At 40.8% G+C, this 12973-nt stretch overlaps 1 protein-coding gene across 3 annotated transcripts in view; it reads left to right on the top strand.

Moving 5' to 3' along the window:
- The window catches only part of LOC113421943 (acyl-CoA (8-3)-desaturase-like), a 35630-nt gene extending 26028 nt beyond the window's left edge, over window positions 1–9602 (top strand). For all 3 annotated transcript variants that reach the window (XM_026682597.2, XM_026682598.2, XM_087950636.1), the window contains 4 exons: window positions 2659–2755; window positions 7228–7307; window positions 7990–8115; window positions 8839–9602. In XM_026682597.2, coding sequence (XP_026538382.1) covers window positions 2659–2755; window positions 7228–7307; window positions 7990–8115; window positions 8839–8890 — 355 coding nt within the window. In that variant the 3' untranslated portion in view covers window positions 8891–9602. The remainder of the gene's footprint in view (window positions 1–2658; window positions 2756–7227; window positions 7308–7989; window positions 8116–8838) is intronic.
- The last annotated feature ends 3371 nt before the right edge of the window (window positions 9603–12973 follow it).

The raw sequence follows: 12973 nt of genomic DNA on the forward strand, positions 1-12973 counted from the left end.
CCACTGTCCCTGGGCTCGGCTAGCTGGTTAAGCTGCCACGTGGCACTCTCCCAGCTGTTCCTACCACATGGTGGCCATGGCACAGCTCTCCAAAAGGGCAGAAGGATGTCCTGGGACTGCCTCCTAGAGCAGTGCTACCGCCGCTACCCCTCACTTTCTTCCTTTTGTCCCCTGGGAGATGGAAGAAAGATGTGGTTCAGCCCCGGGACATATGCCTGCCCTGCCCTCCTGCCGCTGCGGCCACTCGCTTTCTTCCTTTCATCATCTGAGAGAAGGAAGAAAGTACCACAGGTGCAGCCCTGGGACATCCGCCCGCCACACCCTCCTGCCCCTGCGGCTGCTCACTTTCTACCTTTCACTCCCTGGGAGAAGGAAGAAAGTGAGCGGCAGTGGAGGTGCTCCAACCAGGAGGGCAAGCAGATATCCCGGGTCTGCTTCTTGGAGCAGTACCACCATTGCTGCCGCTGCCTCTTGCTTTCTTCCTTCTCCTGCCACCCATTGCCTGATCAGTTCATCCCAGACCAGGTGTGTGTGTGTGAGAGAGAGAGTGTGATATGTGTGTGTGTGAGAGAGAAAGTGAGAGAGAGAAAGAGCAAGAAAGAAAGAGGAAGGGAGAAAAAGAGATAAAGGAAGGAAGGAAGGAAGGGAGAGAGAGAGAGAGAGAGAGAAAGAAAGAAAGAAAGAAAGAAAGAAAGAAAGAAAGAAAGAAAGAAAGAAAGAAAGAAAGAAAGAAAGAAAGAAAGAAAGAAAGAAAGAAAGAAAGAAAGAAAGAAAAAATAGAAGGGGGAGAGTGTGTGTGTGGTGTGTGTGTGAGAGAGAGAGAGAGAGAGAAGAAAGAAAAAAGAAAGAAAGAAAATAGGAAGGGAGGGAGAGAGAGAGGAAAAAAAACTTCTGTTCCATTATTTATCATGTGTTAATATTTTACACTGTCCCTACCCCTAGAGTGATTTTACTGCCTTTCTTTTGCCCAGGGCTATCACATATTTTTCAGGGATTTACATTCATTCAATGTCTATAGTCCAGAGCATAAATATGTGTGTGTTTAACAGAGTTGAAAGGGACTTTGGAGGTCTTCTAGTCCAGCGGTCGCCTACCGGTGGGCTGCTGCCCACTGGTGGGCTGTGAGAAAATTTTGGTGGGCTGTAGAGAAATTTTACCCCAAGAGCAACCCCCCAAAGCAAGTAATCCAGGCTGCGCAGAAACACAAGTGCTGCACGGCCCACATGGCCCGCGGGAACCCTCCCCGCCCACTCACTCCTTACCCCGTAAACTTGCCTGCTAAATTTCTATTTTTCCTTTTTCCAACCATCATCTGTTCTCTGTGCCGGGAGATTTAGTTTAGCTAGGAAGCAGAAAATGGTTGGATTTCTTGCTTTCCAGCTAGTCTTTAGATCTTTGGCTCTGCTTTTAAGTACAGCCGAACCTCCCTTAGGACTGAAGGTTTGCTTGCAAGCAAATTCAGTGCAGACTCACGGCAAGCAAATTTGAGAGACTGAGCTAGCCGATGGCAGATAGATAGATAGATAGATAGATAGATAGATAGATAGATAGATAGATAGATAGATCATTGAATGATTTTGTGAGCAACTCAATCTGCCTGCTTTGCCTGATTTTGGGTAAAGTTGCTCTTTTTTTAATTAAAAAATTCAATATTTATATAAATATTTATAATATTTACATACAAGCCATGCCCAGCCAGTCACATTACCACCAAGCCACACCCACAAATTAGGCCACACCCACAGAACCAGTTAGTGGTCCCTGGGATCTAAAATTATGAGTTTGGTGTCCCTGAGGTCCAAAAGGTTGGCAACCCCTGGACTAGTCCAACCGCCTGCTGAGGCAGGAAAACTGAAGGTGCCAAAATCTGAGTAGAGGTCCTGGGAAAGGTATCAGAATAACAGAATAACACTTAGAAGGGACCCTATACCATTACAGAGAAATGGCTGTCCAGTCTTTTCTTAAAAACTTACAGTGATTGAACACCCAGAACTTCTGCAGGCAGGCAGTTCCACTGGTTAATTGTTCTCACTCACAGGAAGTTTCTCCTTAGTTTTAGGTTGCTTCTCTCTTTTGTTCAGTTTCCATCCATGCTTCTTGTTTGCCTTCTGGTGCTTTGGAATATACATTGCACCCCCCACTTCTTTCTGGCAGCCTCTTAAAAGCCTATCACACTCTTGGGCAAAGCATGTGAGCCATTTCCTCCTTTCAGTGATCCATGAAAGTACATCTATAGTATGTAGATAATAAAATCAAAAAAAGTGAACAACATTTTTGCAGAACTATAGATACATTGAGGCTGCGTGTGACAAGGAATGGCTGGGAGGGGAGGGGCCAGGTGAGGTACCCTTGACGTGAGTGACATTGAATTGGCCACACCCACCCAGTCACATGACCTCCAAGCAAAGCTCACAGAACCGATAGTAAAATTCTTTGAATCCCACCAATGACAAGATTGTTACAAAATACTATAGCTTTAACTCCCTGCTTTTACCTATAAAAATTATGTTTCTGTATAGTCTGTTAATGCCATGATATGCTAATAGTAATTATCATGTTATGTTTTGGGCTGAGAAAAGCAAAGTAGTTTTACTAGTGAGTGAACCATTTAAAGAATTTGTTTGAATCACTATTGTTATTGTTTCTATGTCTACACAGGTACATCGAAGCTTCATGGTTTCTCTGGGTCTCGCAGATGAATCATATTCCAATGAATATTGACTATGATCAGAATTTAGACTGGTTCTCTGCCCAGGTGAGATAGTTTCTTACAAATGTTGGATCCTTAGTTCTGAAACACAGGGCCAGATCATGCTGCTGTTTTCTTAAATATTTCATGCCCTTAACTACATGGAAACATGCTCTTATAGGTAGAGCAGGTAATACAAATGGAATGTCTACGCTGGCAGCTAGAAATCACTCCCATATTGCAGTTTCTGAGCAAATCACAATTGCACAGTGATGCCATTTCTCATCTCATGGAGAAAAGTTACAGGGACAAACAATGAACTAATTGTCCACAGTAGATGATGAGATGGTAAACAATGTAGCACATTGCCTGTTAATCTGCCTTGTTTCTTCAGTAAAGCAGGAATAGCACCAATGCTATTCCTCCTCCATCCAAAAGGACACTATATAATTCCACATCCCCACGTGTGGATTTCAATTTACATAATTGTTCTTTTTGTGGTCATAAACCAGATTTTCCATGGCATAAAAATTAACTTTGTAAGATGCATTGATCCACAGAAAAAGAACATAGATCCATAAGGCTAACATATTGATTCCAGATAGGAATAGGCAAAAATTTATGGTGATAGTGGAAACACTGCCATTTTCTCTTTATAATGTAGGGAAGAACATATTGGAGTGTTGAAATACATTTTGTTGGAATATTGATGCAACAACTACAGTAGTATGCAGCCAGTAGATAGCAGTGTTTACAAGTTTGGATCTATGGTATATATCAGGGGTGTCAAACTCATGGCCCACAGGCCAGATGCGTCATGTGTTGGCCCGCCCCCGCCCGATTTAGCGAAGGGGAAAAAAGTCCCGATGCATCACTTGACAATACTGTGACGATGCGAGTTTGACACCCCTGGTATATATTCTATGCTTTTTGTACTAAGTAGGGTTTCCTGTTACAGTTGAGCAATTAATCAGTAAAGCACATAGTGACTGTACTCGTTATTTGATCTATGGTGCTATATATAAACAGAATTTCTAACATGGAGGAAGTCTAATTCTCCTGATGGTAGTTACACCAATCTCCCCAGAAAGGGTAGAGTGACTGTGTAGATGTGAAGAAAAAAAACCTACCAATGATTTTTTTAAAAGCATGTTTTTTCATGCTTTCTTGGTGCCCTTTTCCTTTAGGGCTTTTTACCAGATATTATGGGACTAGAGATTGGATTGGATACATTCAGTTTCAAACTGTGGTTTAGGCAAGATAATTAAGGGATGAGACCAAATGACTAGATAATGTGAATAGGCCTCTGGCAAGCATTAGACAATTTAAAGTTGATACCTGAAACCTGATTACAGTGATGCAAGTTAACAAGAGAAACAGCATATAGTTGTTGTGACATTAATAACAGATTATTTCTGCATAGAAACCACAAAGAAAGAATGAAAGATTATGAGAGACAAGACAGGTTTTCTCTCTTTTTTAACAGTAAATCCTAAATATAAATGCACAATGGCACTTGTATATTATCTTATATGTCCTCCAAATGTAAGCTAGTACCATCCTTATTATATCATTACTGTTGGTACATCCTTATATTACCCATGTATATATTTCATTTGGATTCTACCTTTTCTTTATGGGACTTACAGTCAGTTTTTAAGGTAGCTCTAAAGATTGGTTTATTCATACACAATTTCCCTGTTCTAGTTTCTGTTTTCTTTTCTTTTATGTTTGTAGTAGCATGATATAATGCTGAGGGAGGGAAATGGTTAACTGCTAATCAGTGGTGGGATTCAACCGGTTCTAGACAGTTCGGACGAACTGGTAGCTATAATTTTGGCTGGCCCTACCCACCCCACCCGGTGGTCCTTGAGGCCCAGAGGACATCCAATGGAAACACCCCGTTTCCTGCTTCCATTGGGCTGTCTGCGCCGCAATGGATCAGGAAGGGGGAGGGGGGGAAAGCCTACTAGGTCCATAGGTACTCACCATCACAATAGCAAATCTCTCCAGGCACCAATTCTCCCAGCCCGCCACACAATTGGACTCCCTTTCTTCTAGTGCTCATGCGGGAAACAAGACTTGTAGCAGCAGCAACAATTTGGAGCTTGTTAAGAAGGACTGCTCCTCCACCCCAGCCGTGCGTTTTCCAGCCTGAGCTGCTTGGAGTGAATAGCATGCAATAAGCTGCTGCTCCCATGATTCCCTGAACAAGCGCTGGAAGAAAGGGAGTCTGATTGTGAGGCAGGCTTTTCCAAGGCAGGTCATAGAGGGAAACAGTGAGTGCTCCTTGCCTCCCCATGGCTCTAATTCTTTAAAATTTTGGGTGGTTGCGCACGTGGAGAGCTGGGGAAATCAGTGCCTGGAGTGAGAGGGGAGCCCGGGCTGACTGGTTGGGGAAGGAGTACCGGACTTCCTCTGCTCATGCTAGGAGAACAGCCTGCTGCGCCAGAGGGACTTGCTCACGTGCCATCTCCTTGCAGAAGATCCCGGCACTGTGAGATGCATGCACTGTGCACGCTCTGTCTATATTAACATATCATGTATGTTAAGCAAAGACCCTTGAACCTGGAAAAGTGAAACTGAAATTGCTTTTTAATGTCTGTTAAATTAATTTTTTAAAAAGTATGAGTAAATAAGGTTTTGACTCCTTGTTTTCTTGAGAGAGTACTCTCTTTTCAGAGCAGGGATTCCTTTTCTTTCCTTGCCCCCTCCCTGGGATTTCTTTGGCACAACTTTATTTTTCCCCTCCTCTGGGCTTTTCAAAAACCTAACCTCCCTCCCTCCTCCCCTCTCTCTCACACACCCACGCACACACAGAGGTTGGATCTTTCCTCCTGGCCCATACAGGCAACACCCACGCCAGTGATGTAAAGTTGGCCATGCCCACCTAGTCACATAACCACCAAGCCAAACCCACCTAGTCACATGACCACTAAGCCGTGCTCACAGAACCGATAATAAATTTTTTTGAATCCCACCACTGCTGCTACTGTATGTTTATATTATTATTTTTATTAAAATTGGAGGGTACATTAATTCATATGATTTCATTATGCCCAGTTTTGATTTCTGTTTAAAATAAAATTAAAGCCCATAAAAGTAGATTTATGTATACAGTAGAACCTCTGGTCAAAAAAGCTTCTGACCAAGACCAAAAAATTCACATTTTTTTTCGTGGCTGATTTCTCCTTCCACACCATTTTTTTTTAAAGTACCAAATTTCCAAAATTAGCTTTGGGTCATGACCAAATCAGGTTGCGACCAAAGTTATGGAACAAATTATGGTTGTGACCAGAGGTTCTACTATGAATGTTTTATATTGAATCTTATTTTGAATATATTCTGAAATCATGCAAGCTGCTCTGTTTTTAGGAATTATATGAATTATATAAAATATAATTATGAAACATTTTTGAGGAATTATTAGGTAAAATTATATTGGATCAAGTAAATGGTATTGAAAGACGGAAGTCTGGATATTAAGGCAGGGGTGGGATTCAACCGGTCTTACTACCGGTTCGGTCAGAGTGCTGTGACCGTGTGTAAAACAATTGCGAAAAAACAGCTATGCCTCCTGGACAGCTCACAAGTGCTGCGCGCGGCTGTGCAGCATTTGAAAATTGTCTTTTTTCCTGCTCTTTCAACCTCAGCTGTGCCGCGCAAAGCAGCTGAGGTTGAAAAAGCAGGAAATAAAGGACAGCCAAGAGTCCGGGCAGACAGGTGGACCAAACAGACGACCAAAAGGTTGTCGCACCGAACTGGTTTGGTGCCTGATGTTCTTCAGAGGTACCAGTTCTATAGAACTGGGTTGAACCGGTAGCATCCCACCACTGTATTAAGGGCTGGATTGGAGAAAATCTAACTTTTTTTTAAAGCTACTTGTTCTAACCAATTAAAACTTTTAAATTTGTTTCTGTTTTCTGTTTATTTAATTAAAACACAATAATAATTCATTAATTATTTTAGAAGGATACTGTATTTTGAAAATAGGAGAAAAATAATTGGTTTAAATCTGTTTGCTGATGGCTGACGGAGATTTGGACGTTGCTCTTCTTGATTCTAGCCTAATGTCCTAATTTTCACAGAACTAATTACCTAATATTTCCATGTCTACTTCTAAAGAAATAGTTCAATAAGGATGACTCAGGGAAGCCAACTTTAGATTCGGAGGTTGATTGATTCACTCCAAAAGAGAACTATATTTCTCCTGAAAAGAAGCTAGCCTGTTAAGCAGAATAAGCCATTGAATCTGAAATGTCATCAATATCCTAGTCTGTGCAAATTTCTTCCCACACATATATACCATTGGATTTCATCCCATGCACATAGCACCAGTACAGTAGTTAGCCTGGATTGTCTGGCCTGGATTCAGGAATATTTCTAATGTCATTCTGGGCAGTGGCCATATTATAAATCTAAAATGAATGATGGTTTACAATACTGTAAATTGATATAATTATTTGTACTGTTGATAGAAACTAGGAAGAATATGAAGGAAGTCATTGGAAGTCTACATGTTTTTATTTCCCCCTTAGCTCTCAGCAACATGTAACGTGGATGAATCTCCATTCAATGACTGGTACACTGGGCACTTGAATTTTCAGATTGAACATCAGTAAGTATAAGTTATATAGAAAGGTTGTACAGTATATAATGCAGCTTTTGTACAGCTTTTCTCACCACTAAGTACCACCTGCATATTATGGTCCAAGTTTTAATCCAAATGATGGCTGTGGCCAGGATTTTTGGCTAGTTTTAAAGAAAGTAGATCTTGTCCCAGTATACATGCTGTGGCTATTCCAGACTGGATTTGGGGATCTATCCTGTTAAAATGCCTAGAAACAGCATTTCATAAAAAACGCAGCAGTGAAACTGATATCTAGAGCTTGGGCTTTTCATATCTTACTTCGAGTTATATAGCAGATTAAATGGTTGATAATTATAATTCATTTCTGGACCAAGTCAAAATGCTGGTTTTCACCTTTAAAATTCTTAACCAGGATTACAAAACCTGAGAGCAACTCCACAGTACCCTACTACAAAGTGACTCATAAGGAAAGATGATGGTTCAGCAATAATCAGAAGGACCTCAGCTTGTTCATCCTTACCCAAAACTTTCTGGGAACCAGAAAGGTGAAAGGTTATCCCCTTCTGTATCAACCTGCCTGTATGCAGTACTGAATAGGAAAGGAGAACTCTTTGCCACTGAGATGGGAAGGGCAGTGATGACAGCAGGATCCAAATCACAGAAGTATCTTCTACTGTGTCCTCTTGATCTTTTCCCTCTCTTTCCACAGTCTTTTTCCAACCATGCCTCGACATAATTATTACAAGGTGGTTCCCCTGGTGAAATCCCTGTGTGCCAAGCATAACATTAAGTATGAATGCAAGCCCATGCTCACTGCTTTTGCAGATATAGTGCGGTAAGTATAAGCCAACAGGAAAAAGGCTGTTAGGAATATAAGTCACCTAACAGGTATTTGGGTTAGAAATATATAAACCAGGATAAACATTTTAGTACTATATCTTTAAGGGAATGCAAGAGCATGCAATTGAGTGTGGTTTCTCAAACAGCCATAAGATGGAGCCAGAAACCTGGGTTGTTTAGTCTTAGTCTTAATCTCAGAAGAGAGTGTGACTCTATCTCTGTTTCCTTCTGTTGGAAAGTATTGCCATTGTTCCATTTCTTCTAATTTTACTGGATATTACTGGATTTAATGTAAGTCTGATACTGAACTGTTTCTGACACTGGAATTTGATATTTGGATTATCCCTGGATTGAAAAACTGACTGATTTACCTGTGAATGACTTTTGGACTGCTTATCTTGAACTTTGCTTAAACCTTTCTGGAAGTAAAAACCTACATTTACTGTACAGTGTATCTGTGTGCTGTGTGTGTATTATTCAAACACTTCTCTCAAAATACGTCTCCCTGTATGCGCTCATTCTCCTAACGGGGAATTACCTCAACAAAGGCCACTTGCAGGCATGTTATCAAGGGAAGATCAGTGGGGCAACATAATATCTCAAGTGGACAGTAGCTTGAAAGAACTCATTGCTGTTCAAATATGCTTTTGATTAATATTTGTAGAGATTATCAGTGTGCTTTTGATGAAGGTGTTCCCTGTTCTTTTTCCCTCTGCAGCACCTTGAAGGAATCAGGAAAGGTCTGGCACAATGCTTATTACCAGGAATAAAATCAATACCAGTGAGGAATTGGGATGGCTGCACTGAAAGAACACCTGAACTTCTCTCTTAGCCTTTGTAATTTAAAACAATTTAAATAATAATAGTTTTTTTTTCCTATTGATTGTTTTATAATGTTGTTGTATGCCACCCAATCAGTTTTCATGAGATGGATAGCCTTGTACAGTTGATGAATATATAAATAAATAATCTTGAAAAGGAATCTTGTGCTATTCTCCTATTCTGGATGGATGGATGGGTGGATGGACAGATAGACAAACAGAGAAGCAGAGGTCAAGATGATAAATGATCTATTCGACAAAGAACCACCCAAGATGTACTCCCAACTGCAGTGCAACACCAAAGGAACATAAAAGCTGCCTGTCAGCAAGCCTGCTGCTTGCTGCCGTGGAAATGTGGGTGGGTGGGGGGGCGTTCAGTGGAGACTTTTCCTTTGCAGCTTTGAAACTACTGGTCTTAGTTTTGCTTATCTCTTCATGGTCATTTCTTCTAGCTTTGGTATGCAGCAGCCAGAGACAATGTACTTGAATCAAACTTTCTCAACACATTTCCTGTCCAGTGCTTGCCCTCTGATTGCCTGGATACAAGGGGATTGGGCTCTATGGTTTGTTTCAATTTCATGCTTCGTGCACTTTTGCCTCAGATCTTGCCTGAAACTTGTTGCATTCAATTCTCTCCTAGTAAAAGTACTTTTTCTCTAAATCTATGGAGCCAATGTTTTTTTCTTTCCTAGGCAGTAGATAGAGGAAGACCTGACATTAGGCAAGATCTGCTTTAATGGTCAACCTGGAGATAGCAATCTACCATATGGACCGAGCATCCAATGTCCAACCATGGGAGTAAGCTGGAATAAACCAGAGCTATAGCGAGCTCCCCCTCTAGACTGCACCATGCTCAAGATAAGGCAAAATTACAAGAGGAGCTGGACCTCAATCAGAAGCCTATCAGGCCCAGGTGGTCTCTGGATGTGGGGAAAAGGAACGTTCTCCACTGAGCCAAAGGGAGAATCCAGGATGGGTAGTCTCTAGTCTCATAGCTCTGCAGACCGAGTTGAAAAAACTGAGGACACACTCCCTGGTAATGGTCCCCAGTTCTTCACTCGGTCTCAGCGTGTTCAGACCACCTTTAAGGGCTCTGAATAGTTAAGATTGTAGAAGAATCTTCACCCCCTGGATTGAGTTGTTTTTTTCCTCTTCAAGTGGCTTAGAGCAGGTTTGACAGGCAAGCCGGCTAGCACTTTTGTTTTTCGCATTTTTGGTTTTTTTGACTGCCTTTTTAAAAAAATTCTTTGCTGGTAGACTGGTTTTTGGAATTGTGATTGTAAATTTGGTTGGAGGTGCCCCTGAGAGCCCGTGTGGCCCGGGCTGGCGGGGGGGCGGGAGTCAGTGTCTTATTCAACTCACTTTATCCTAGTCCATTCTTATTGATCTGTGCTAGCTGCAAAAACCGCAAGGCGCTTCTGCCCCTTTTCAGCATCGGCGGCCATTTCAGACGTTTCGGGGCAATTCTGCAGTTTGTCTCCAGGATTGTCCCTTGGGGGGGTACTGACCATCTAGATTGAATCCTGACCTCCTGTCCAGTCACCAGAGCACTGTGGCAGCTGTGAAATGCTTGAGACTGCCAAATTGATTGCAGTGCAGCCAGCACTGGCTCACAAGCCTCTGATCTGTCAGGGCTTGTAGCAATTTTTTTTTAATTAAACAAATTTTATTAATTTTTAAAAACAATACACAAACACAATGTAGAATATAATAACATAAGACATCTTTTCTGAAAAACAAATAAAACATCTTATTTAAAGACAGGATAATTCCAAATTATCACATTCCCATACAAGCACAATTTAATATGTATATTTATCTTATCTGTTCAACTTCATATCTTTTCCCAACTTCTCTTTATTTCTCCCTTTCCTTGTATTAAATTATATTTCTTTTGCCTTGAATTGTACATATTCATTGTATCCATCTGTCTTATTTACAATTTCGTTATTCTCTTCCAACATTCTTCTAGCATTTTATTAATTCAAACATAGGCAAACAAAACACAAAACATAAATACATAAAACTTCTTTTTGGAAAGCGGCTTACCCCGGGTTACATCTTGTTGTACAGACATAAATCAAATTCATGCTCATTTAATATACCGTATATGCCGGCGTATAAGACGACCCGGCGTATAAGACGACCCCTCAACATTCCACTCAAAATATAGTTTGTTATATACTCGCCCCTCTTCCGCACACCTTCACTTTTGCACTTTTTTTTTTTTTGAGGCACTTTTGTCTACCGTGGAAACGAATCCCGTGAAGCTGAAAGGAGCAGCCAGCCTTCTCCCAGCTCCCAAGGAAGCGAGGCTCGCCGCCCGGGCTCCGCTGAGGTATCCGGCTGGGGCTGTCAGGAGTTGTTACCGCTGGCGGCTCCAGTCCCGCGTTGCCTCGGGAAGGAAAGGCAAAAAGGAAGAGCCGCGCTTTTGCCTTTCCCTTCCCGAGGCAACGCTGGACTGGAGCAGCGCGGAGCCGCGCCAGCGGTAACAACTCCTGACAGCCCCAGCCGGATACCTCAGCGGAGCTCGGGCGGTGCGAGCCTCGTTCCTTGGGAGCTGGGAGAAGGCTGGCTGCTCCTTTCGGCTTCACGGGATTCGCTTCCACGGTGCGCAAAAGTGCCTCAGCCGCGGCAGCCGCAGTGCTTCCCAATTACTATTTGCCGGCGTAAGGCGACCCGGCATATAAGACGACCCCCAATTGGAGGCATCTTTTTCAGGGCAAAAAAGTCGTCTTATACGCCGGCAAATACGGTACTATTTCATATCTTATTTAACATTGTATATTTTCTATATATTTTCTCTCTTCTATTCACTCTCTTAATTCTATTTTGTTTATTTCATCTCAGTTTAGATAATTATACTTGCATCTTTTGTCCGTTCTCTTTCAATTATCTATTTATCTTTTCTTTCTAATACAATATTTCTCCTGTAATCACTGGTTGAAGTATGTCAACTTTTTATCTTTCCCCTAACTTTAACACTTAAAATAATACATACTTTCCATACTGATTCTGCTTAGTACATTCTAAGTACTACATTTTAGAATAATAATAATAAAAAAATTAAATTTATAATATAGTAAAAACAATATTCCATAGGAAGTTAAACTCTATTGTTAAATCTTAAACATTTTTGTACGTTCCCTTTAATGCATTATTAACTCATATAATATTTCAGTTTTCTAACTCAATTTCAAATACTAATATCTACAATACAGTCTTAGGTACTTTTGCAGAATCTTTTTTTTTAAATTATATTTTACCCTTTATCTCTGAAAAAAACCTGTTTTTTAACATCCTGTTTTAAACCTTTATGACTTCTCTTTCCTTTTTCCCTTCCTTTCTTATCAATTCTAGCCTTTTTGCCCCCCCATCTCTCAAACTCTACTCTCTTAATCTCCCCTCTCTGTTGTATTTCTCTTTTCTGTTGCTTTCTGACATTGTATCGATTTTTCATCTTATTTTTCCCTTTCTTGGTTGCTTTTTTAAGTTCTGAGTTCTCCATTTTCTTTCCCCCCTTTCTCTTTTTTTCCTCAACTAAGATTATTTGTCCATTAAAGATGGCTTCTTCTTCTTCTTCATCCCAGCCTTCTTGTTGTTGTATTTCTTGGTAGGTAGAAATCACCATTTCTAAAAAGTGAAAAATAGATCCAGAAGAGCCCTTGCCTTCTTGTTCCTCTTCTTTTAGCTTTTGAAATTCCATTTGCAATTCTTCAACAGATAATGCCATTTCTTTTAAGAACAACCCAAATGTTTTAAATCTTTCAAGAAATAGTTCCCAAAAATCCCAAAGTCACAAAGCAATCTAAATCAGGACAAACTGTTTCATTTAGCACTTTCTTCTTTTTATATTTTCTCTTCCTGGGGTAGAATTCAATTACACAGTTCCAAAGTAATTTTTTAGAAGTCTTATTGCCATTTATTTCTGGTCTTATAAACCCCAAGCAGTCTCCTTCAATACAATCTTAAAATAAGTTCTTTACCTCTTCCCTCCCACTTATAGCAAAAAAAAATTTAGTTTTTAATTAC

This window comes from Notechis scutatus, chromosome 1, assembly GCF_049901735.1.
Source record: "Notechis scutatus isolate UNSWTSFEM ecotype Mainland chromosome 1, rNotScu1.2, whole genome shotgun sequence".
Classification (NCBI taxonomy): Eukaryota; Metazoa; Chordata; class Lepidosauria; order Squamata; family Elapidae; genus Notechis; species Notechis scutatus.